The sequence below is a fragment of the Sorex araneus genome, chromosome X (assembly GCF_027595985.1).
Source record: "Sorex araneus isolate mSorAra2 chromosome X, mSorAra2.pri, whole genome shotgun sequence".
In the NCBI taxonomy this organism is placed as follows: domain Eukaryota; kingdom Metazoa; phylum Chordata; class Mammalia; order Eulipotyphla; family Soricidae; genus Sorex; species Sorex araneus.
The window spans coordinates 81,620,981-81,645,670 of NC_073313.1; the positions used below are offsets into that span (position 1 = coordinate 81,620,981).

The 24,690-nt window shown below is 48.1% G+C and overlaps 1 protein-coding gene across 1 annotated transcript in view; it reads left to right on the forward strand.

Moving 5' to 3' along the window:
• The first annotated feature begins 261 nt into the window (after window positions 1-261).
• Window positions 262-24,690, forward strand: part of GPC3 (glypican 3) — a 458,480-nt gene continuing 434,051 nt past the window's right edge. The window contains exon 1 of the mRNA XM_004606379.2: window positions 262-608. Coding sequence (XP_004606436.1) covers window positions 434-608 — 175 coding nt within the window. The 5' untranslated portion in view covers window positions 262-433. The remainder of the gene's footprint in view (window positions 609-24,690) is intronic.

Genomic DNA, 24,690 nt, shown 5'->3' on the forward strand with positions numbered 1-24,690 from the left:
GGCAGGGCGGCCGGGACCCCCGCACGCGCTTCACGTCTCCCTTTTGCGCCACCCCGGCCGCTTCCCGCGCCCGAGCCGTCCCCCGCCTCTCCCCCACCTCCCCCCGCGAGCCCGCGGCGGGCAGCCCCCCGCAGGCTGCCCTGCACCGCCGCCGCCGCCGCCGCCGCCCCCTGGCCGCGCGCGGCGCCGCGCTTGGCCCCGCCCCGTCCGTCCTCGCCCCGCCCCGCCGCGCTCGGCCCGCCCCGCCCCGAGCCGCTGAGCCCTTCCCGCCCTCGTCCGGCGTCCAGGTAGCTGCGAGGAAACTTTTGCGGCGGCTGCGTGGCGGCACCGTTCTCCCGCTCCGCAGGACCCCCCGGCAGGCGTGCCGCGTCCCGCGATCGCTCTCGGCCCCGCTGCCACTCTCCCGCGCTCCCCTCGCTGCCCGCCGAGCAGGATGGCAGGGATCGTGCGCACCGCGTGCTTGCTGCTGGCGATGCTGCTCAGCCTGGACTGCCCGGGACAGGCGCAGCCCCCGCCGCCGCCGCCGGACGCCACCTGTCACCAGGTCCGCTCCTTCTTCCAGAGACTGCAACCCGGACTCAAGTGGGTGCCCGAAACCCCCGTGCCAGGTGAGCAGGAGCCCCTCACGCCGGCTCCGCGCGCAGCCCGGAGCCCCCGAGGCGCGTGCTGGCCGTCCTCCCCGGGCGCGCTGGCCCCGGTGCCGCCGCGATCATGAGCCCTGTGGCCGGGGCGCCTGGGAGTGGACGGTGTGTGCCCGCGGCACGGCCAGGTCCAGTGAGCAGGGGAGGAGGGGGCTCGTGGGGTGCTGGTGGGAGGGGGGCCCTGTGTCCACAAATCCCCCGGCTCGCTCTGCTGCCTGGGAAGGTGTGCGTGGGAGAAACCGCGGGGATGCACTTCCCGCGAGCTCCCATTTCGGGGGTGGTAGGGAGGGCGGGAAGGTGGGAGCTGGTTCCCCGGGTCTCGGCAAAGCGGCGCCTTGTCTCCGAGCTGGTGCCGCGGGAATTTGCTCCCGTCGTTCGCACGTACGTGCTAGAATTTCAGCTGCCGCTGGACCGCGGCTCCGGCTCTACTCCCTCGCGCGCGCGCGCACACACTCGCACACACACAAACACACACACACGCACACACAATCTGCACCCCTCACGCCCTCCTTTCCGCAGCCTGCCTTCCCCGAGGTTCGCGGGCCCAAGTGAAGGCAAAGTTGAGGACCGATCTCCGAATCCCGTAGCGGCAGGTAAAGACGCGCGGAGGGAAACTTTTGAGTCGGAGGGTTCCCTCCCCTCCCCCAACGACGAGGCACGAACCTTTGCCTGCAAAACCGCGACCCTTTTCTAGGTTGGCCAGATCACTTCAAAACCCGTGCGGCTGGCTCCAGGAACTGGAGTGCAAAGATGATTGAACTCCTCCCCATTCGCAATTCGACTGCCTTTGCGCCAGCCCGAACCCCTAAAGGGAAGATGATTTTAGGTGGAGGAAACTTTTGGAACGCCTGCCTTTTGTTCTGCACCATCCGATCGTGCAGCACAGGCATATTATAACCTTAGCCGAGGGCCGCCGCTGTCAACAGATGAATATTAATGGCCTCGCGTGATTGACTGTCCCGCGGCTGGACTCCTAAAAGCCAGCCTTAGAATCCAATTAGAACTAGCGGCTACCCTGACAACCCGGGCCGAAGAGTCGCTTTCAAACAGGTTCATTTTTGCCGAGGTGCGCTCGGGAAGAAACGGCCGGTTGCAATTTGCAAACCCAGAGCCGTTGGTGGCCGCCGCCGCCGCCGCCGCCCGGGTTCTCTTCCCAGCCCCCCCACCCCCCGCCCTCGTTCTGCGGGGCACGCATCTCCGCGCCTGTGAGGATCCTGAGGAGGGTGTGGGGATCGTGTGTGTGGTGGGGGGACAGAGCCCTTTCCAGAACTTGGCTGGTGGTTCTCAACAAGTTAGCGAGGCGGACCTGATGGTTGGACCAAGTTGTGAATGCGATGCGCGCCCTGTGGGCGCTGCCGGGGAGCGAGCGTTCACTAGCAGAAGGTTACCTAGGCAGCCAGCGCGCCCTCAGCCTTTTCTTTAGGTAGATAAAAAGAGCCGAGCGAGCCTGCTGTTTAGTTGCAAAGGTAATTGGTCACCCTTTTTGGTGACTGAAACGCATTTGTGCATATGTTAAATATTGCTTTGCAGGAATTCACGCTAAGGGAGGGGAGAACTACCTCTTCCACCGCGGAGTGTTAATAACGTACCACGTGGGCGTGTGCGGGCGCTCTAAGGGGCAACCTATGAATCAGTTCCACGGGACTGGAACAACAGGCGAATCTCTCTCCCCTCCAAGTGCCATGGTAATTAGATTGCCGAGGCCAGAGACCGTGCTTTTGTGGATAATGTAAAAATTGGTCGGCGCAGGCTGAGCCCTCCACCCCGCCCGCCCTTCCAAGATGAATGGGGTCTAGGGTTAGGGTTGGGGCCGCATTCGCTGATTTTAAGCCTGGGAGTAAAGGTTGCGTTTCAAAGAAGAAAAGCACCATAGGGACAGTGCACAGATAGTCATTGAGTCACCCCATTCTGCACAGTCCAACACGCAGGCGTCCCCCTCCCCCACCCCCAGCTCGCTGGCCTTCTGCCTCCTTGCAGCATCTGTAGAAAAGTACTGGGAGGGCCTACAAACTGTGTACGAGGAGATTTGGCCTGGGTTCCCTCCCTCTCCCCCCCCTCTTTCCCCCCTTCGAATCTCCCTTTCTGCCTGCCTAAGTAGGGGCGGCCATACTACACAGAACTGGAAGTTGGAGCCGAGATTTTAATTTTCCTCCAGCATTTCCCAAACCCTTGAGGGAAAAATATCACTTTCCAGGGAGGGGGGGCTTTGCCCATACCAAGCCAACACTCTCTGCTTTGTGTCTATTTCACAAGCAGATGCGGGATTGAACACCTTCTTGGCTAGCACTCTTTTGAGGCGGGCTGGAGCAAAGCCAAACTTCAATGCTGGTTCTACCCCTACCGCTACCATAGAGCCTGGCATTTCTGGAGTTGGGCACATTTCTAACACTTTGTCCTGGCGAGAAATCATGTGTTTTTTGAATTTCCGTCGGGCGAAAATGGTCCCTGTAGATAGATACGGAAAACATGGTGAAAATTCCGCATGTCCATGTATGGGAAGAGCTCATCAGTATTTTAGAGAAGAGAGGATAATGGCACACTCAGTACACTGGCAAGTGCATAATTTCAAAGTGAATAAATGTGTAATTTGCTTCTGTCGATCAGTGGTTGGAAATTGAAAGAGAGCTGCAAATTATTTGATACTCATGAACCAACATGAAGACCGCTGGCCTCCCCCCCCCACCTCCATCTATATTTTAAGCCACATTCTGTTTGCCCGCTACACTGTCTTAACTGCATTAAGCATTCTTTGTCCCAGATAAAATGAGATTTGGTTGCAGTAAGAAGAAATCCTCAAGAATGTCCTGTCTCACTTAAGGGGAGCATTTGGAATTGACTGCTAACTTCGGCCATTAGCAGAATTGGGTTAGAGTGGATAAGGTACATTTCTTATGCTAATATGGATGAGACTAAATGGCATTTGGAATCAGCCAGCCTAAAAAATAAATCATTGGTACTGAAGGACTCTACTATACTTCTACAAAGCTGATCTAAAGCCTTACAATCTCATGTGCGCGTTTCTTTTCGAGCGTTCAAAGGCACAGGATAGCAATTCTAAATTGCTTGTCCCCCAAATCCATAGATCTTTTCCTACCCCACTCTCTTGCTTTCTCTCTCTCTTTTAAATAAAGGATTTGTAACTTGGAAAGCATCACAGATGGAAACCAGGCACACAGAGTTAGCATTTGGCAGAAAAATCCATATAACTGACTTTCAGCGCGGCTCTTTTGCCCTTATTTAATTTAGAAAAATTCAGAAAAAAGCCAATGAGCTCATAAGTCTAGATGTTTATTTTGTTTTGCTTAACCTACCCACAGGCGCAATCAAGAATGGATACAATTTTAGGCAAGGAAAGTGAGCTAGTAATCAGACAATGATGTTTCCAATTGTCTCAAGGGAATGTTACAGAAGTCTGAAAAAAAATTCCTCTAAACAAAAATCAAGTGTAATTCACTTTATGAATGCCATACACCACTTTTGTGGGGGTTGGTGGTAAAGGGGACGGAAGGGAAGGAGAAAATCAAACAAACCGTGGTAGTGTTGCAACTCCCCAACGATTGAGGAATTCTTGCCTTCGAGGGCCCTGGAAAGTGCAAGAACCAATCCAGAAGGCCAAATGCCGGCATGGGTAAAAGGCAGCCTGGAATAGTCAAAAGTGTCTTGGAGTTTTTCAAAATAGATGAAACAAAATGAAATTTAAAATACATAGGCACGCTCACACAAAAAACTTTCTTGTATTAAATAACTTGGTGCTTGGTTGGTTTAAGAGCAACTTGGTTGAAAAGTAGCAACTGTGATGGGTTGCCCAATTACTTTGAAGCAGTTAATAGTTCTACTACGGGCAGAGAGACTCAGGTGATATCACGAAACTTTGAAAAGGTTATTACTATGTGCTCACTTGAACAGTTTGGAGAATTCTTTAGAATGGGCTCAGAATCTAGTTAGTAGGCAGATCCTTATGAAGGGTACCAAGATGGGCTCAGAGGGAAGCGCCCCAGGAGAGGGGATGGCTTTTGGTTGGTGGGGGTACTGTGACCCGGAAGGAGTCTTAAGATGACCACTGCCTGCCAGGCTCCAGATTAGGTGCTGTGGGTACTGAAAGGAGTAAGGCGCAGTCTTTTTTGTAAGGCACTCAGTCTAGTAGGGGAGCCTACAAGTAAACAGTTTCTTAGGAAACTTGTAGGATTAAATAGGGAGAAAAGGGCTAGTAAAGACTTCCAGGAAATTGACTGGGATGGTCACAATAGCCAGCCTGGGCAAGGGAAAAGAACTGAAGAGATGAAGCGAGATAGGGAAAGGTCTCAAAAAGCGATAGCACAGCGGGTAGGGCGTTTGCCTTGCACACGGCTGACCCGGGTTCGATTCCCAGCATCTCATATGGTCCCCCTGAGCACCACCAGGAATAATCCCTGTGGATCACCGGGTGTGACCCAAAAAGAAAGATAAAAGACTTCTGAATCCTTGGCACACATTCCTTTTGTAGGCATTAGGAAATACAGGCATAACATTTTGATGGATGCTAGATGACACAGATGGTGTCAGTTCTGCAGCCTTCCTCCCCCGCCCCCCCCAAGGGGTTGCTATGCTATGTGGTAGCCAATATTTGGATGCAGTATTTTTCAGCATTCCGCTATTTCCATCTTTAGAGTCACACTGTTTGTTGTTCACTGTAGCCTGGAAAGAGGATTCTTATTACCAACCTGGGAAAAAAGAGGCCTGGATATGTCTGCTCTAAGACAATATGTTTTCTCCTTAAATGGCAGCTATCAGTGACCACGCCAACTTTAGTGTTTGATGCATATACAAAAGCATGGGTCTTAAGAGATATCTTATTACTCATTTCTAAGAAAATTGAAGATAATCACTTATAACTCGGCACACGATACATCATTTGGAAAGAATTTCACTGGGGATCATATTGCTCAACTGAAAAGTTCTGGCATGCTGAATTTGTACATTTTTGTGAATGCTTCCTTTTACTCTGATCTCTAGGTTTTTTTTTGCTGCATATGGTTATTTGTATGTTTTAGATTATAAGCGCCTTAAAGGGAAAGCTCCGCATTTGATGCAGCCCTGCCCACAATGCTAAGAGCTCTATGGAGCATTTAACAAGTAATTGACACTAATAGAATGTCTAGCTCATTGTGTCCTCTCTGAGCCCTCAAATACTTTCTTACGCTATATGTCATCTTATTTTAAGAGCCTCCTTCTAAATTGTTATGGCACATTACTGAGGCGTGCTGGTGGTGGTGGGGCACCCTTTACAGAGCACATCTACTCTGGCTAGAGAGGATGCAGTCTTACCTCAGTGAGCCTTTTTTTTTAAACTCTCAAGGTGTGGATGTTGCTAATTTCAATTCCTTCTTCCTAAAGAAGGAACTGAAATTAGCAACATTGTTATGACTTGCAGAGTATCACTAGTGATCAACAATTATTAGGGCATCATAAATTGTAAGACCTCCCTTGGGTCAAACACCCATCGATTTAATGTTTGCTAGATCTTTCTCGCTTAGGTTGACAGGACCGTGTTTGGGAGTTGTGCTCTAACACATGCAGAGACTTGTTAAAACACCTTGTAGGTTTCTGCAACTTCCGATCTGAATTTGTACACAAGCTCAATTAAAGAGACTCTGGGGGGCGGCCCGGGGGCAAGCGTTTTTTTTTTTTTTTTTTTTTTTACAGAGGATAGGAGTGCTTCCCTTGTAGGTGGCCAACCCGGGTTCGATAGCAGGCACCAAATAAGATCGAGTGAGCCCTGAGCATAGCCAGGTGTGGCCCCTAAATCAAACAAAACAAAAGGGTCTCTACCGGGAGCCAGTATCGCTTGGCCCTTGCTGAGTCTGTAAACAGGTTTGATGTTTTGGGTAATCGAGGGCCTAATGGAAATGGTGGGCAGAAACATCACCCACTCATCTGCCCATATTTAGCAAATTGTCTGACTTGAAACAGGATCCCCCCAGCACTCCATTAAGAAATGAGCATCAGAAAATAGGATCCAAGTCACCGAGCCCCAGGCTGGCTTTGGAGGCAGCTGAAAGTAATGGGAATTTGCCTTCTGAGATATAATGACAGGGAGAAAGGCGATTCAGAAAACAAGGTGAAGGCGGGAGGGGAGCGGGAGAATATCTGCAGAGAAAATGGGCTTTGAAATACTGTGTGGGAGAGGGGAAAATCCACACCAGTGCTGCATTTCAGCACCTTGTTGAATACACAAAGATTGCAACTGGGTCCAAGGAAAGACTAATTATCCATGTGCTAGTTATTAGAAAGCGTTGCCATTTGTAAACAAAAACAAATCCAGATTGATTCCCCAGAAAGGCATTTTTCCCTGTGACCCCTTTGTAGCCGGATCCTGCCTCATTTGAGAGTTCATGTTTTTACTCAAGAGTCAAAAGAAGTTTGCTCCGAGTTGGAACCATAAGGCACTGCCCGGGTGCCAAACATTTCAGAAGCTCTAGGAGCTGGAATTGTATCAGTAAATCTACGAAGCTCTTTGAAGTGTATTTTAATAGGCGTATTTTGAGAAATAATTGATAGGGAGAGAGAACATACAAGCGAGAGGGGCAGGAAGAAGGGAAAGTGTGTGTGAAAGTCAAATGCATTTTGTTAAGATGCGTGTTTCTCAGAAGTAATGAGTTTGAGAATATTCTGCATTAAAAAAATGGCCACTTAAACATTTATGTTCTAACATGAAGCATATATGTATTGTTTGTAAATTCAGAACAAGGCCTAGGACTTATTTTTTTTAAAATTTGTTTATTTATTTATTTAGGCTTTTTGGGTCACACCCAGCAATGCACAGGGGACCATATGGGGTGCTGGGAATCGAACCCGGAGCGACTGCGTGCAAGGCAAACGCCCTACCTGCTGTGCTATCACTCTAGTCCCCAAGGTCTAGGCTTTAGAGGAAATTTTTATTGGCCTTTTTGAATCGGCCTGTTGAAAGTTAAGTTTGTTACTGGGAAATTGGAGTATCCTAATAAGGCATGTATTTCTAATGTTCTCTGTCTTCCTTATTAGACCGATGTCCTTGAAGTGAAGGACTGTATCTTGTTTATCTTTGTGTCCCTCATACTTTGCACAGTGTGTGGTACTGGTGGAGGTATTCTATAAATATTCCTGAAAAAAATGAGTTGAAAATGTATTACAAACATAAGACTTCCAGAAAACCAACATTTTAGCCGGGGATTTTTGCTCATGTACTGTATCTTAAAAAGTAACTACTTTTAAGCAGGTCAAAAGGCAATAAATGGCCTAGAGGTAAGTGACAAAGAATGTTGGTTTAATTCATTTGGCTGCATTAAAATTTCCTGGGAGAAGGGTACTAGCTAAATCTCCAAGGTAAGTATCTGTACTTGTTTAAATTAACCATGAGTTAAATATAGTTACAGACACATAAAGACAGGCATGTGTCTTCCCTTTACAGACCTGTGATATTTAGGCTTGTAAAAATAATACAACTTTGTGTCAGTTATAGAAATAAACTTGATTATGTGTATGTTTTCCCTTGGTGGTTTGTGTTTCTTACCTGTAACATTGAGCTTCATAGAAGCACATTTCAAAGTACATAATCTCGGGTTGTAGAGATAGACCAGGAGATACAGTACTTGTCTTGTATGCTGCCAAATTTGGTGTGATCCATGGCACTGCCTATGGTCCTCAGAACACCGCCAGAGGTCACTTTTGAGCACAGAGCCAGGAGTAGCCCCTGAGTACCACCAGGTGTGGCCCTGATACTCAAACCAAAAGAAGTAAATAAATAAATAAAAGGCCTTTTTCCAGTCAGGGAATTTTATTAAAGTTGGGGCTGGAGAGATAGTAAAGCAGGTAAGGGTTTTGCACACGGCTTGACCTGGGTTTGATTTCTTGGCACCCCATATGGTCCCCAGAGACCTGCCAGGAGTAATCCCTGAGTGCAGAGCCAGAAGTAAACCCTGAAAAATGCTGGGTGTGGCCACCAAAGCCAAAACTAATAAACACAATCAAAATAGAGTAAATGAGAATTCTCTTACTTTCTGTATGCATTTAGGTAAAGTTGGCTGAGAAAAAAATCCATTTGCTGGATAGTTTATGACCCATGGGGTTTTTGGACAATGAGGCCCAAGTCAGAAGGTTAAAAAAAGATGGGGGGGAGGCTGGAGAGATAATACAAGGTTAAGCTGCCTGCTTTGCAGTGGTTGATCTCGGTTTGATTTTGGATCTCTTGAACTCCATCAGGAATGACCTCTGAGCACCAATCCAGGAGTACGCACCGAAAACCACTGGCTGTGGCTACAAGATTTTAAAAAAACTATTTTAAATAGTTTTTCATTTAAAAACTATTAGAATTGTACTTATTGCCTCCTGACTTCGTTATGGTTTGGCTCCCGACCCATATTCTGCATCTCCTATGCATCCTGGAATCCTGTGATCCCTGAGCACAGAGTAAAGGCTGAGCTCTGAGCACCAATGGGGTATGCCCTTCCCCAGCAAACAAAGACAAAATTAGCCTTTGAGGAAGAAGTGACAAGTAGAATTTTGGTTAAGATGATTGAAACTGGGGGAGACTTGATGAAGCACAGACTCCTAGGGATGGATACCTGGACATTTGCCTGTGAGCAGAGAATAATTGGGAGGTGTGTTTGAAAGGCCTTTTGCTCCCCCAAATATTTGTTCATACCTGATTTCCATGGTTTTGGAAATCTGTATTGGATTAGTGGCACTGCCAACCCCAACCCTCAGGGAATGCAGACACCAACCCCAAGTTTGATTTTTAAAAAAAATTTATTTATTCATTTATTTATTTATTGCTTTTTTGGTCACACCCAGTGATGCACAGGGGTTACTCCTGGCTCTGCACTCAGGAATTACTCCTGGCGGTGCTCAGAGGACCATATGGGATGCTGGGAATTGAACCCGGGTCGGCCGCATGCAAGGCAAACGCCCTACCTGCTGTGCTATTGCCCCAGCCTCCAACACCAAGTTTGAGTCCTCATTCTCTTGCCTTGTTCAGAGTGATTGATAAAGGCAGCAATACAATCAGAGGAAATGCCTAAAGACAGACTTGAAGTCAGTAGTTTGTAACCTTTTTTCCAACTGTGGCCCCCTTCCAACCTTGTTTGCTTCCTACGGCCCCCTAGTTCTTCTAATTGCCCCCTCTAGTCTCTTGCCTTAGCCCTCCATTGACCCAGTCTTCACCTGTTGTCCACTTCACCTGTTGTCCACCTGTTGTCCATCTTGGGGTCCCACAGGGGCCATACAGCTCCAGATTTGAGAATTGAATCTCTAGATTTATCTATAGTCAAGTCTATAGATAAATAAGAGCTTGAGATACCATCTACCTAGAGAATGATGAGAAAGTGGCAGTGCCTCAGTCTATCTGCCATGAGACTAAGGAACAGCTAGGCAATTTCTCAGGCAGTTTCTCAGGCAATTGAACAGGAAGTCAATTTCTCTATCCTCTGTCACCATAGGAGTCTTGTCCCACTTTCAAAGCTGCAGGGTGGGGCTGGAGAGATAGCACAGCAGAGAGGGCCTTGCACCTGGTTGACCCTTGTTCTATCCCCGGCACCACATAGCATCCCTTGAACACTGCCAAGAGTGATCCCTGAGCACAGAGTAAAGGCTGAGCTCTGAGCACCAATGGGGTATGCCCTTCCCCAGCAAACAAAGACAAAATTGTCCTTTGAGGAAGAAGTGACAAGTAGACAGGTTTCCATTTGTAACTTTATCCGAATGTGATGTTTGGTTTTGATATAGATGTATGTATACACATACATACATACACACATATGTATAAATGTATACATTTCTGTTATTCTTACGAGCAACCCTGAATAATTATCTGTTCAACGGAAAGTTCTGATTGCTCTTCTGTGGGTGGCCCTTTCCTATGATACACTCCATTTGTGCTGTGTAAAGCCTTGCCTTTGTATATCTTAGGACCACTGAAAGGGTCCACAGACTCTGACTGCCACTGTTTTGCTTGACTCACAGGCCAGCATGCATGTGCATCTCCATCTTGGTATACTCCTGCATATCCTTGTATCTGTGGGCCCATAATACTCCATCCAGACAATAACCCTGGGAGGAACTAGGGGGAGGAGTATCTCCAACCTTGAGTAGACCATTTTCCCTTGGATTGGCCTGCAATTTTACGCCAGAGCTGATTGTCACAGATAATCAAGTTCTATCATTTCCCTAAGGACAGAGGTAGGCTTTTTTTTAAAGGATGGAGGGCGAGTCCATACGATAAAGTTGGCTCATTTTAGAGAACTAAGCCAGTGTGTGGGGGGGATTACACTCAGTGGCGCTTTCTGAATTTGTGCTCAGGGATCACCCTTTTTAAATTTTTTCCCTTTTGAGTCACACCAAGCGATGCACTCATGCACTCAGAAATTACTCCTGGCAGTGCTGGGAAGACCATATGGGATGCTGGGAATCGAACCCAGGTCAGCCGCGTGCAAGGCAAACGCCCTACCCACTGTGCTATCGCTCTGACCCCACCTTTTTTCATTTTTGGGGTCATAATTGGCATTGCTCAGGGGATAATCCTAGCTCTGAACTCAGAAATTTCTCCTGGAGGTGCCGGGCAGGGCATTGGGAAGGGACCATCTGGGATGCTGGCCATCAGCTGCTGGCTGTGTGCAAGGCTAAAGCCCTTCCTAGGGGCTGGAGCGAGAGCACAGCAGGTAGGGTGTTTGCCTTGCACGCGACTGACCCAGGTTCGATTCCCAGCATCCCATATGGTCCCCTGAGCACCGCCAGGGGTGGTTCCTGAGTACAGAGCCAGGAGTGACCCCTGTGCATCGCTGGGTGTCACCCAAAAATAAAAAGCAAAAAAAAAAGCCTCCCTACCCACTCGAATATCTCTTCCAGTCCCTCAGGGATCATTCCTGGCAGTGTTTCATGGTACCAGGAAACGAACCTGGGTCAGCCACGTGCAGGGTAGTACCTTAAGTACTATCTCCCTTCTTTTCTTTTCCTGAACTATCTCCCTTCTTTGCTTTTCTTTTTTGAGGAGGTCACTCCAAGTGGTGCTCAATTTTGACTCTTCTAGGCCCAGTGCTCAGGGGACCAGGGGTGCTAGAGATAGAACTCAGGACACTCACATGCCAAGCCCCTGGAAACCTCCTTCGAATGTGGTCTGTATTGTATGTTGTGCTCCTTAGAAAGGAGACAGTGATTCAGGAGGGCACCTGGGGTTCCCTGGAGTGCTGATTGTATCTGGGGCCAGATCGAACTGTTTTGGGAAACATTTCAATTCTCAGAAATGGCACTTCCGCAGAATGGACTTTCCATGCTCTCGCCGCATAAATATTGGAAAGTTTTGCAGTCCTAGTGAACTTCACCCAGCATTGCTTCAGGCCTGGTTGTAGGCCAGCTGATAAGTCAGATAGCATCAGCGCCTGGAGGGGAGGGAGCCAGGCACAGCCAGAGGCAACCTGGAACTGGGACCCCTGTGGGGGTGTGGGGGGGCAGTTGAGCTCTGGGGAGGGGAGCCCTTTGTAGTGCGAGGTATGTATCAAGTTACAGCAGACAAAATGGCTCTTCTGTTGACTGGAAGAGTCAGGTCTGGCCGGGTTGGCACCCAAGTGTGAAGAAGGTTGAGGAAAAAAAACAGCCAAGCAGAAAGCCCAGGAAGCAAGGCTGAGGCGGTTCCTTGCTTTGTGTGCAAGGACAGCGAGGTGCCATGACAGTCATTTGAGAGAGGCTGGTGTTTAGTTGAGAACTGGCTGGAGAGGGAGTGGTCCTGGGGCATTTTTTATCATGCATATGTGAAAAGGTAGGGAAAAGGGAGTTTAGAGAGATGGGGCAGAACAGACAAGGTTTGCGTGTCAAGACGAAGAAGAGTTAAGAAGCTGAAGTTTTGGTCCTGGAGCCATAGCACAGCGGGTTGGGCGTTTGCCTTGCACTGGGCGTTTGCCTTGCACGCTCAGGACCTGGGTTTGATTCCCAGCATCCCATAGGGTTCCCCCAGCACCACCAGGACTAATTCCTGAATGCAGAGCTAGGAGTAACCCCTGTGCATGCATTGCTGGGTGTGACCCATAAAGCAAAAAAAAAAAAAATAAAAAGGAAAAATTGAAGTTTTCTGGGTGCTGGGGTACAGATTTAAGTGCTCAGTGTTTATGAAGGATTGAAATAGAAGAAGGGCCCTTGGGGAAGTTTTATTTTGGGGGGTCTCCCAATAGGGGCTGGGGGATCCCTGAAGTCACTCCCACTGATACTTGCTAAATAAACTGGTACTTAAGAGTTAGGCCCACGGCTGTGCTGCTTTGGCTCTGTGGTACTGGGGCTCCTTGATGATGCTCTGGAGACCAGGTGATGCCCCAGGGATGCAACTCAGGACAGGCGCATGCAAGGCCTGTGCCCAGTCCCTCTACTTTCTCTCCTCCCCATGGCTTCAGAGGAGCATCTTTAAGGGGTGAAGTAATGAGTTTTAGGGTCTCTTTTGATCATTGACATAGATAGGTCAGCTAGATGAGTGAGCTTGCCGTTTAGATCATAGAAGAGGAGGGAATAATCAGGGCTGGAGAGAGATCCTTCAACTTTATCAGCATATTAGAAGGTAGTTGAAAATTGGGATGGATGAGCTCATTGGGAAAGAGTGCATAGACTCTTCTAGAATTCAGGAGTAACGGAATTGGGACTCCCCAGCATATAGGCTCCAGTTGGAAATCCTGGGTGTGGATGATATTTTCCAGGCATTTGCATGTGACATGTCTTAGAAAATGTATTTTGCCAACATCTGGTGATTTTAAAAAAGAAGGCGACCAAACTGCCAAAGGCTCCAAGAACTCTCTTGACTAAGAGCAAGCAGGAGTATATATGTGGGGTTCTGGGCCAAGACTTTGCAAGTAAGATCATGGGCAACCCAACATTTCCCACTCCGTGAACCCAAACACAAACACCCGGGCTTCTCTGTGGAGAAGTAATGTGAGAGTTTAGGGCAATCAGAGTCCTGTCATTGTTGATAGCAAGCCTTACAACTTTGGTGTGTTATTGAAACCGTTGGAAAGTTGTTCATTGTTGTTCTTAGCAGTGGGTGGTCTTTCACTCTGATACCTTACATTTGTCTCCGGAAAGCCTGGCTTTCATATATCTTCTGTGCAAAGAATGCAACCACTCATGAGGCATCTGCAGGTTTGGGGTGCCTCTCACTTCCCTGCTTTCCACATGGATGCCTTCTGCACTCCCTCCTCCCGGAGCAGGAAGCTGTAAAGAGGCTGTAACCAACCCTCTGAGCTCTGGTCTCCATTCAAGTTCAGCAGGAGCCCCATGGCTAAGCTCTGATTTTCTAGTGGTCCAAGCAAATACTTGGGATATTTGTGTAACTGAGCTGATCTGGTGTGTCAATAGCCATGTGATTTCTGTTTGGGTTGGGGCTGGAGAGAGACGTTACCTCTTTTTTTTAATTTCTCTGGCATAAACGATTTCTTTAATATCACTGTTGTCAAAGAGGCTGCCATCATTGAGGTTTTGCCTTTCATTCAGTAGAATTCAAGAAACTCCTTGGTATGGAAGCCAGAGCACTAGTACAGCAGAGGGGGCATTTGCCTCGCACAGGGCTGACCAGGGTTCTATCCCTTGCATCCCATATGGTCCCACAAGCCTGCCAGGAGTAAAGCCTGAGTGCAGAGCCAAGAGTCACCCCTGAGCATGCTGGATGTGTCCCAAAAAGCAAAATGCACCCCCCCTAAAACCTCTCAGATCTGAATTAGGTTTTGGAGGAGGTGGTGGGGAGTACACCTAAAGGTGCCCAGGAGCTACTCCTGGCCCTGTCCTCAGGATTGTTGCTCCCACTGATGCCCAGGGGACCTTGAGTTGGCAGGAATCTAATCTGATCTTTCTACTTACAAAACATGAGCAATCAACATGGCTCTTGAGTAAGTTTTTTTTTTGAGGAGGGAATGTTGGGGGCACACCCTGTTGGTCAGGCCCTGCAGTTCTGTGGATTACTAAAGCTATCCCAGCAGTTGGGGGCCGGGGGTACAGCACTCAGGACCTCACTCAGTAGTGCTCAGGGACCTCCAGGACTTCACCTGGCAGCGTCCAGAGACCCAGGAGTGCTGGGGATCAAACTCTACCTAGCATGTGCCCCAACCACTGTACTGTCTGTAGGGTAATTCGGAGGCCCCTTTGAGATGATGGAAGCCTTTGAAAGGGCCAAAAGGGATGATCACAAATCCTTTACTGAGGACCCCTGATGGACCAGTGGCTTCCTAGTTAAATGATTCATTGAATTTTTTATTGGGACTTCATTTTTTTCCGGGCTCTGCATTCAGGAATCACTTCTGGCAGTGCACAGAAGAACATATGGGGTCCTGGTGACTGAACTTGGATCGGCTCCTTGCAAGGCAAGCGCTTTACCTGCTATATTCTCTCTCCAACCCCTATTGAATATGTTTTATGGTGGGTTTTCAGGGCTTCCTCCTGGCTCTGTGCTCAGGGATCACTCTGGTGAAGTTTTTTTCTGGGGGAACCCTTATGCCGTGCTAGGGATATAACCTGACCACATGCAAGGCGGGTGCCTCCCCCGACTGTCCTGTCATTCTAGCTCTCGTATTTAATCTCTTTTTGAATCTGCAGCAAACTCGAAAGGTAAGTGTTAATCATCTCCATCAAACAGATGAAGAAACTGAGGCCCAGAAAGGTTGGTGTTCCTCAAGACTGAGTAAGTGCTGGTGCCGGGATCTCCCTTTAAATGCAGCTCACTCCCATTGTTTTGACTCTTTGCATCATCCCCCTGGACTTTAGAGGGGCAGGATGATGGTCTCGGTGGGAAGAATTTGACTTCAGTTTCCACATGCCTTGGACTTTGGCGGGGGGCGTCTTTTCCTACTTGTTTACCCTACAACTTGTAATCACCTGACTTCTCTCTCCCACCCCTTATTAGGTGCAGACATACCTGTAGCCTTGCCCTTTGCCTTCTTTCTTTGTTCTTTCCCAAGTCCATTCCTGTGACTTCCTGAGTGTCATCCCTGTTTGATGTTTATCTCTCTTTCTAGTCAGATCTCTTTCTGGCTTTCCAGTCCAGAATTTCCCTGTTGCCTGCTGGATGTTTCCATCCCTACATCTTGCCTGGGGTTTGCTTTCAATGATCCCCAAATGGACTCCCTTCTTTTTGTTCTTCCCCATCCACACACACTTATCTCACCCAACAGGCAACATTTTGGCATCATGGTGCCTCTGTCTGGTCTCCAGACTCAAAAATCTTGCATTCCCTTTTGCTTTATCTTTTGTCATTTTACATGCTCTCCGTCAATGGCTGGGTTCTACCAACCTGCCTCTAGCATATCACCCACTATTACCCAGTTGTGTCTCCCCTGTTGACCTGGCTATGCAGTCCTTACTGAACGGACCTTGCAGTTATCTCCACTATTTCAGAAAAGGTGCCAGGACAATGTCATCTTCCTCATGAATCACTGTATGACTCAGTGGGACCGTTTCCTGCTTTCAATCACTGTTCTCCTGTGATCTTGATTTTTTTTTCTCTTGCTCTTGTAACTATCTCTGTTCTTGACCTTTCTTCTTTGTGTGTATGTATGTGGTGAAGTGGGAGTCGGGGCAGGGCCACACTGGTGCTCAGGGGCGATTCCTGGCTCTGTGCTCAAGAGTGACCCCTGGTGGTTCAGAGCGGGACAACCCTGTGCAGTGTTAGCCACCAGCAGTGGCAAGTGCCTTAACCTCTCTACTCAGTGGGCATGGTGGTGAGGGGATGCATAGATTTTGCATTGATTAGAAAAAAAGATTGCGGTGGGCTAGAGTGATTATACAGTGGGTAGGGCATTTGCCTTGCAGGCAGCTGACTCTGGTTCCATCCTCTGTCACCCCATAGGGTACCCTGAACCCACTAGGCATGATCTCTGACCGTAGACCCAGAAGTAAGCCCTGAGCACAGCTGGGTGTGATCCCAAAACAAAACACAAAAAGACGCCCCCAAAACAAGCAAGCAAACAAGATTGCACAGGTGATTTGTGTGGTCGCTATGGTTTAAGAAGGATTGCTCTCAAGTATAAGGCCTTCAAGAGTAAGAACCATGGTGCTTTTAAAAGAGAGAGTTGTGGCCTAGAGTACAGCAGGAAAGGCATACAGCTGAAAGGGCATTTGCCTTGCCACCCCCCACCAAAGTAAAAGACAGGCACTTACAGGGGCCAGAGAATACAGCGAGTAGGTAGGCTGTTGGTCTTGCACACAGCTGACATGAGTTTAATCCCCGGCAGCACTAATGATCAGGTCACCTCAGCCTGCAGCCTGCCATGAGCTGGAGAACCACAGGGTGTGCCCCCTCAATTGAAAGTAAAAGAGAGGGTCTTGCAGAGAAAGGATCAGTGCCCTTTTGGTTCCTCGTTCTGTTTATTCATCACTGGACCTCAGATCTGAACACAGGAAATGAGGAAGGTAAGTGGAGTGAGGAAGAAGAAGTGGACAGAGGTGTTCAAAGAGTCAGGGAGAAGGGAGAGTATGGATGTAGCTAGGGATGTGAGGATGGGGCCGAGAGAGAGGACAGGGGTGAAGGCACTTGCCTCGCATGTGGTTGACACCAGTCCAGTTCCTGGTACCGCCTATGGCCCTGAGCCCAATCAGGTGTGGTCCCTGAACACAGAGTTGGGAGCAAGCCTTGAACACCGCTGGGTGTGGTCCAAACACCCAAAGGATTTGAGAATCTTAAGAGCTGGAGAGAGGGACTACAGGATCTCTGTGCTGCTACTATGGCTTTTGTTACCTGTTGGGAAGACTGTTTTTGTAGCCCCAGGTTAATATAATCTTTAGCTACATCCCAGTATAAGTGATTGTGGCCAGAGGCAGCTGTAGTCTCAGGTTATTTTGCCTATTCCCTAGTGACCTAATGCTTCTTCACAGTCTCTCTTGCTGGCATGCTGGGTGGATCTTCTGGCCATCCACAGAAATCAGAACAGAGCTTTTTTTTGTGTGGGGGTGAGGGGGTGAGTGGTACACTCTGCAGCGCTCAGGGTTTACTCCCCGCTCAATCTGGAGTCACTCCTGGTGGTGGTCGTAGACCATATGGAATGCCGGGAATTGAACCCAGGTCAGCCAGGTCAGGTAGTCATGCCCTCCCCTCTGTACCATGGCTCTGACCCCTAGGGCAGAGTATTTGGACAATTTCAAAGAACTGGACAATTTCAAAGAACTACGAAGAATTGTTGCTCCCATGTTTCAACTGGTCGCCATCAGTTGCCAGCCACAGATTTTCTGCTTTGTTTTCAAACTTCAAAGTTGATTTCGGAAATAAAGGTTTATCTCTCCCCGTGGAATTCAGAAGGGTTTTCTCCCAAGTGTTAATTTCTAAAACCTAAGTCATTTCTGCCCTTTGAAACTTCAGAGCTCTGGGTCAATTTAATAATGTCGCCCGAAGGTTCTTTTGGCCTTCAGAAGCTGTCAGATTGCCTTCTCTTTGTTCTTTGAAAGAGGAAGGTTGCATCACTCACAAACCCTGAAGGTGACTGAACCAGCATTTAGCATCTTCCGGGTCCTCAACAATGTCCACTTTTCATTTTATTTTTTTAATTTTTAAATTTTTATTTATTTATTTTTGCTTTTTGGGTCACACCCAGTGAGGCACAGGGGTCACTCCTGGCTCTGCACTCAGGAATTATCCCTGGCGGTGCTCATGGAAACATACGGGATTCTGGGAATCGAACCCGGGTCTTCCACGTGCAAGGCAAACGCCCTACCGGCTGTGCTATCGCTCCAGCCCTCACTTTTAATTTTAAATGAACGTGCTTGTTGGCAACAAGACCTATTCCCAACTAAAACTCTGGGTAACATTTCCTAAGAGCTCATCAATCCCTAAGAAGTAGGGGCCGGGAGCTAGCACAGAGATCCTGGTTGCACAGCACTGGGAGTAGCCCCTGAGAACCACCCCATCCCTGCAAAAAAAAACTACGAAGTAACTCAAGTTACTGTGACACGAAAGCTAAGCGGGACTCAGTTTCCCTCCTGCCTGTAGAGCCTGCTTGGCTTGTCCCTGCCCCCTTTCCTCCTCTTCACCTTCTGACCATCCCCCCTTCACACTCTCCTCAACTGGTTATAATTTAGAACAGAAGGTGTTTTATGGTTTGTTATATTTATTGAAGGGTTTTGTGTTTCTTGTCCTCATTGAAAAAAATAGACGTGTGGAATGTTTTCATGGCCTTCTGCATTTCAGTCTGAAGAGGTTTCCTCCTACCGCTCCTGATTTTCTTCTCTCTTCCCCCATCTCTCCTCCCTCCGCAGCGATTCTTGGGAGAAAATCAGATTTCTCTGTATGCCCACCTCGAATGTTGAATTACAAGGAAACTCCTAACACCATGGCTATTTGGATCAGTAAGATGTGTCTGCTGAATTTTCTGGGGGATCTGATTGGTGGCATAGAATCCCTTAGTTTGGGAATGAAACAAGCTCAACTCTGCCACTGTAGCACTGTCATCCCGTTGCTCATCGATTTGCTCGAACGGGCACCAGTAACCTCTCCATTGTGAGACTTGTTACTGTTTTTGGCATATCGAATACACCACGGGTAGCTTGCCAGGCTCTGCCGTGTGGGCCAGATACTCTTGGTAGCTTGCCAGGCTCTCTGAGAGGGGCAGGGAAATCGAACGGGTTTTCGCCACGTGCAAGGCAAACCCTCTACTGGCTGTGCTATCACTCCAGCCCAAGCTCAACTCCTACACTAGTGAATTTACATTCCACTTTTTTAAAAGCTGAGGCTTTTGTGTGTGTGTGTGTGTGTGAGAGAGAGAGAGAGAGAGAGAGAGAGAAGATGCATGCTAGTGCAGATGGGACAGGAGTTAAAGACCCTTGCTATGAAGTTCACATTCTCTCCATCTGCAGTTCTCCTGAATGCAAATTGTATCTTTGTTCTTCCAACTCTCTTTTTAACACCCACCGCCTCTTTTTTTTTTCTAAAGAGGACGATGCCTCTTTGAAACCTGGCTTGTTTACTAGGGTACAAAGGAAACCTACCTGGTAGGTCCAACAAATTGTACCCCACTCTTTTGTTCCTGATGAAGTGATCAGATTTCAGGGTCCTGGTTTCCTTTGTAGTCTTTTTTTTTTAAATTCCAGTTTCAAATTTGACTGGAGGTTAGAGAGTGTATTCCAATTGGTTAATTCTGGGTAGTTGTTTTTTTTTTCCCCTTTGTCTTTTCACTTAGAGGGACTTTTCTTTTTGGTTTGGCCTGCGTCTGTGATCTCTTCCTAGCTTGGCCAAGGTTGGTAGGTTATGCACTTATGTATAAATATTTAACAAGATAACTTAGACAAAATGTGCTTGAAGAGACTTTAGCCCTCCCCATCCGCAGCCGCACTCCTGCCCCTGCTCTGGGTTGGTGGTGCACAGATGGTTGCTTTATCTTAGATGTTTAGATTTAGAGGACATTCCTTTGCACTTTGCTTGATGGAAGCACACCATGAAATGGAAGCTTTTTGGAGTCGATTCGGACTACCACAATGGTAGCATCCCGTAATGGATAACATAAGACTCCTTTCTGTTTTTTTTTCCCCCTAATTCGTTCATCTGAACGCCCCAAACTCAGAGCCGTTTAGGTATGAGAGTGTGTGTTTTTTAAGAAAATATTTGGGATAAAGACGAATGTTCTCAAGGCAGGAATAACAATTAGCCCCATTCATTAATCAGGAGGGTGCATGTTTTGACTTTGAGTCCAGGCTAGGAAATATCAACTGTGAAAGTCACACATATATATGAACTGCGGGCAAATTTATGACTTGTCAGCCTTTTAAGGTTAAATTCTTAACCCCACATTGGGGCTGGCTTTAAATGTTGAGCCCAGCACATTCCTCTAGGCCTCTGAGGCCCCCCCTCCAGTCCCCACTCTGCTCTCCAGCCCTCTGCTTAACAGCAGTTAATGGTCTAATGAGCAAGAAGGATTTCGGCCCCTTATCAGCTGCCTAAACTGCAACAGGAAGGCCAGTATACAGACTATAGGTCAAAACCTGAGTTCTTGAACCACAAAACTGCAGGGTCACTCGAAAATGCTGGCTCTGTTGGATGTCCATCATCATCAATACCTGTCAGGCACAGAGCTGAGCACTAGAGCTGGAACAAATAATACTCGTTGGCCAAAGTAGGATCGAGCAGAGGAATTTTGCTCATTGTTCTCGCGATGTTGAATTCATCCATAAATAGCCTTCAGAGTCGTTAATGAGTTTATAGTTTGCACCGGGCACTTGCCTAGACTGGGTGAGTCCTAGCAGGTGATGCTGATGGTGCGGGGGGGGGGTGGGGGGGGGGCAGAATCTTACTTTTTTTTTCTTTTGGGGTTGGGGGGTTGGTGGTGGTTGGGTAGCCAGGTTTTAAAGAGGGGCTGGCAAGTAAAGGTAAGCAAATGGCTGCGACCTTGTCTGTTTTTGGAAACGGAGTTTAGGAATGAATCCACCGTTTGCTCAGGGAGTCCGAGGGAGCTTTGTCTCTCATTATATTGTCCTCAGACCTTTTTAAGGAGAAAGAACCATGTCCTGGATTTCCATTCGGAATCCAGGCTCAGCCTCCCAGAGAAGAATAAATATTTTAGGGTATTCAGTGCCCATCATAGTGAAAGTCCCTTGACTTTTATCTTCTTGCATTTGCATTTTTTTCAGAGACGAGAATGAAAACATTTTTTTTTCAAGATTCCGTTAGGTTATTGAAAATCCTATTTACATAAACAGGCATTGTTGTGGCTTAGGGAAGAATGTGGGGTGCCATTCTTTAGCTCCTTGTATATCTTCTCGAAGGCTTGTCTAAATAGAAGTAATGACGCTTTAGTCTAAGCGGCTTTTCTCATTTAGGTAAGCAGGGTGGTTTGAAATTTCAGTTTACTACATCACTGAGGCTCTTCTTTAATTATTTCAGGCATGCAGGTTGCTGTCTTGCTAGTAAAGACCCTAAAAAAATCGAGTAATCTCCTCCGGCATCCGTTTGGTAATAAAATCCTGTGCGTTTTTCAGGGGTTAATTTTCATGACAATCGCCCCCTCCCTGCCCCCACACCCAAAGACATTCTGAAATCTTTTAGGTTCAGCAGCTTCCCCGGCTGCATTCACTGGCTCTCGAAGAAATTTCCCTGTATTCCAAGGCCTGCTCATTACACCACTTTCATTTCGAGTTTTTAATAGCCTTGTCATATATTTCAGAAGATCATCGGCCTGACTTTGCCAGATTTGGTTTTCTGCTCTGAATGAAAATTGTAAGATCAGCACATGCACAGCCTAACTATGACCTCCTCTGTGCTTTTTCTCCAAAGAAAGGGGGTGGTGAGGAAAAGAGAGAGAGCAAAAGAAAAAAAATTTCTTTCACTGAGGTCATCTGGTGCAGAGTGAGGTGGGAGACCCTTAAAAACAAAAAAAAAAGCAAAGAAAGAAAAAACAAACCCAGGCTGGCTTCACATCTGCTAGTGATTCCCCCTGTTGTGACTTCAATTCCAAGAGTTTTTTATTGAGCACCTGCGGTGGGGGTGGTGCTAATAATCGTTAACATTTATTGAACCAGGCACTGTGTGCTAAGCTTTTTATAGGCCACATCCCCTTTATTCTGCCCAACAGTAACTACCAGGTAGGTATGGTGATTTCCCCCATTGTACAGATGAGAAAACCGAGGCTGAGGGTGGTGCCCTGCCTGGGGCCAGAAGTGAAGCCTTGAAAGGAAACTCACTGAAGCCTGCTTCCGGGGGGGCCTTGTTGCTCAGTCATCCTTGGGTGAGGAACACCACCATTCCACCCTGCTGGGGGAGGCAGATCAGGAGCCGGAGAGGCATCCTGTGTGGAGGGGTTTCTCCGTAGCTTTAGGTGGGGAGGGCTCCCGTCTCGGAGTTGAAGAGGCCTGAGCTGAGAATGGAATATAAGGAGTATAGGGGATGGAGCCCAGCAGCCCTGTGATCTGGGCTTTCGATTTTGAATCTTTCACGCTCTCAGCCTGGTAAGCGCACAGCCTCTTAGCATCACTTACCCCAGTCAGTGCAGCAGCAGTCTTTATTTCTTTGGGCGATGCTGGGGGACTCACGGTGTGTCAGGATGGAACCTAATCTGATCACAGGCAAGGCAAGTGCCTTCACCTCTGTACTAGTTCTGTTTTTTTGCTTTCTGGGTCACACCCGGCGATGCACAGGGGTTACTCCTGGCTCATGCACTCAGGAATTACTCCTGGTGGTGCTTAGGGGACCATATGGGATGCTGGGAATTGAACCCATGTCAGCCACGTGCAAGGCAAATGCGCTACCCGCTCTGCTATCGCTCCAGCCCCAAGTTCTTGAACCCAGTTCTAACTCCCTTTAGACATTGTCCCAGTAGCGTGGCTTGGGAGAAGTGGCTCTTACTCCTCTTTCACTTGGGTTTAGGGTTTACTTTGTCAGGTCCAGGCCTGGAAGGAATGAGCAGGGGTGAAGGCATTATTTGCCTTGCACCAGACCCCCGCCTTTTCAAACCCTGGCAACTGAGCGCTGCAAGGGGTTACTCCTGAGTACAGAACCAGGAGGAGCCACTGAACACCACTGGGTGTGGCCCTGATGCACCCCTTCTCCCAAAAAATACAAATTCAGAACACACATCTATTTTGGTGGTTGATGTCTTTGTTTTGGGCGACCACCCCCAGCCATGCCGGGGGCTTTCCTCATGCCCCTGCACTCAGGAATTCTGCCTGGTGGTGCTCTGGGGATCACATGAGATGGAACCCGGCTTGACCATGTGCAGGATGAATGCTGCTACCCGCTGTGTTACTGCTCCCGCCCCGGGATGCACATCTTACTGATCTGTATTCCCATGGTGTTTCAAGGCCGGGGCTTTCTGAAGTGGGCAGAGAAGCTCGGCAGCACTCAGGGGACCCAGAATCTAGGCTTTCTTGGCTTTTCTCACCATGATCTGGAACATTCCTGGTGCTGCCTTTTAGAACCCACACTGGTTCTGAACCAGAATCAATCACCAGGTGGACTTGACAGGCCTGTGAAGGTACTAATAGCAGCTCTGGGAAAATTTTGGTGAACTCATGAGACTGAAGAGAAATATTCAGATTAGCTTTTCTGGTTTTTTTTTTTTTTGAGGGGAGCACACTCACTGGTGCTCAGGTTCTTACTCTTGGCTCTGTGTTCAGGAATCACTCTTGGAGGGGCGTGGGGATAGATCCCAATTCAGTGGCATGCAAGATAAGAATCCTTGATCCCTGACTTGATCCCTCCCCATATTGCCTTTTTTGTTGTATGGGTTTTTTTTTTTTTTTTGGTGGGCGTGCTGCACTGAGAAGTGCTGGGAGGTCATTCCTGACTGTGCTCAAGAGCGACCCCTGGTGGTGACGGAGGATGCCCACGGGGTGCTTGTTGCCAAGGTTACATGCAAGGCAAGTGGCTTTACCTCCTGTACTAGCTTTCACCACTATCGTGGTGGTTTTTTTCCTCTCACAATATTCGGAGAAAGCAAGGAAGAAAAACATCATCACTAGCTTTGTTACACGTTTTTGTATTTTACCTTAAAAACTTAGCTTTCCTGCATTCTTAGGAAGCTTTGGCTTCAAGGTAAAATGAACCCGTCAATCTCCTGGATGGTGTGTGTGTTTGAAGAAAAACATCCTTTCCTTTCCAACCTCAGCCCAACTCCTTGTGTTGTCTTCGTTTCTGTCTTAGATTTGCTCTGCCGTGGTTTGCTTGCCAACTCTCTTCCCATGCACTTTTCTCCTTCATTAACTCTCTTCCTCAGAAAGGGGTTACTACCACCGAGTCTAGAGACAAAGAATCTGCAGGAAGAGGTCTATTAGTGAGGATTTTGAGTCATGGATGGCAGGGAGAGGAAGAGGAAGAGATGGAGGTGGAAGCAGTGGCAGCTGAGGCGGCAGCAGTAGCAGTGGTGGCGGTGGGGGTGGCACAGGAAAATCTGCCCTTCCTAGACCTTCAGATCCTCAGGTTCTAACACAACAGTCCATTGAAGATGTATAAAATTACTGGAGCATTTACACAGCGATTCCCCAAGATGGCATAAATGCCACAGCACTAGAGCATGTCCGAATAGACGCTCAGATCAGTTGAAGGATAGGAGAAAGGGAAAGATCAATACCGTGGCTTCCCACTCCCGCATCCAGGGGGCGA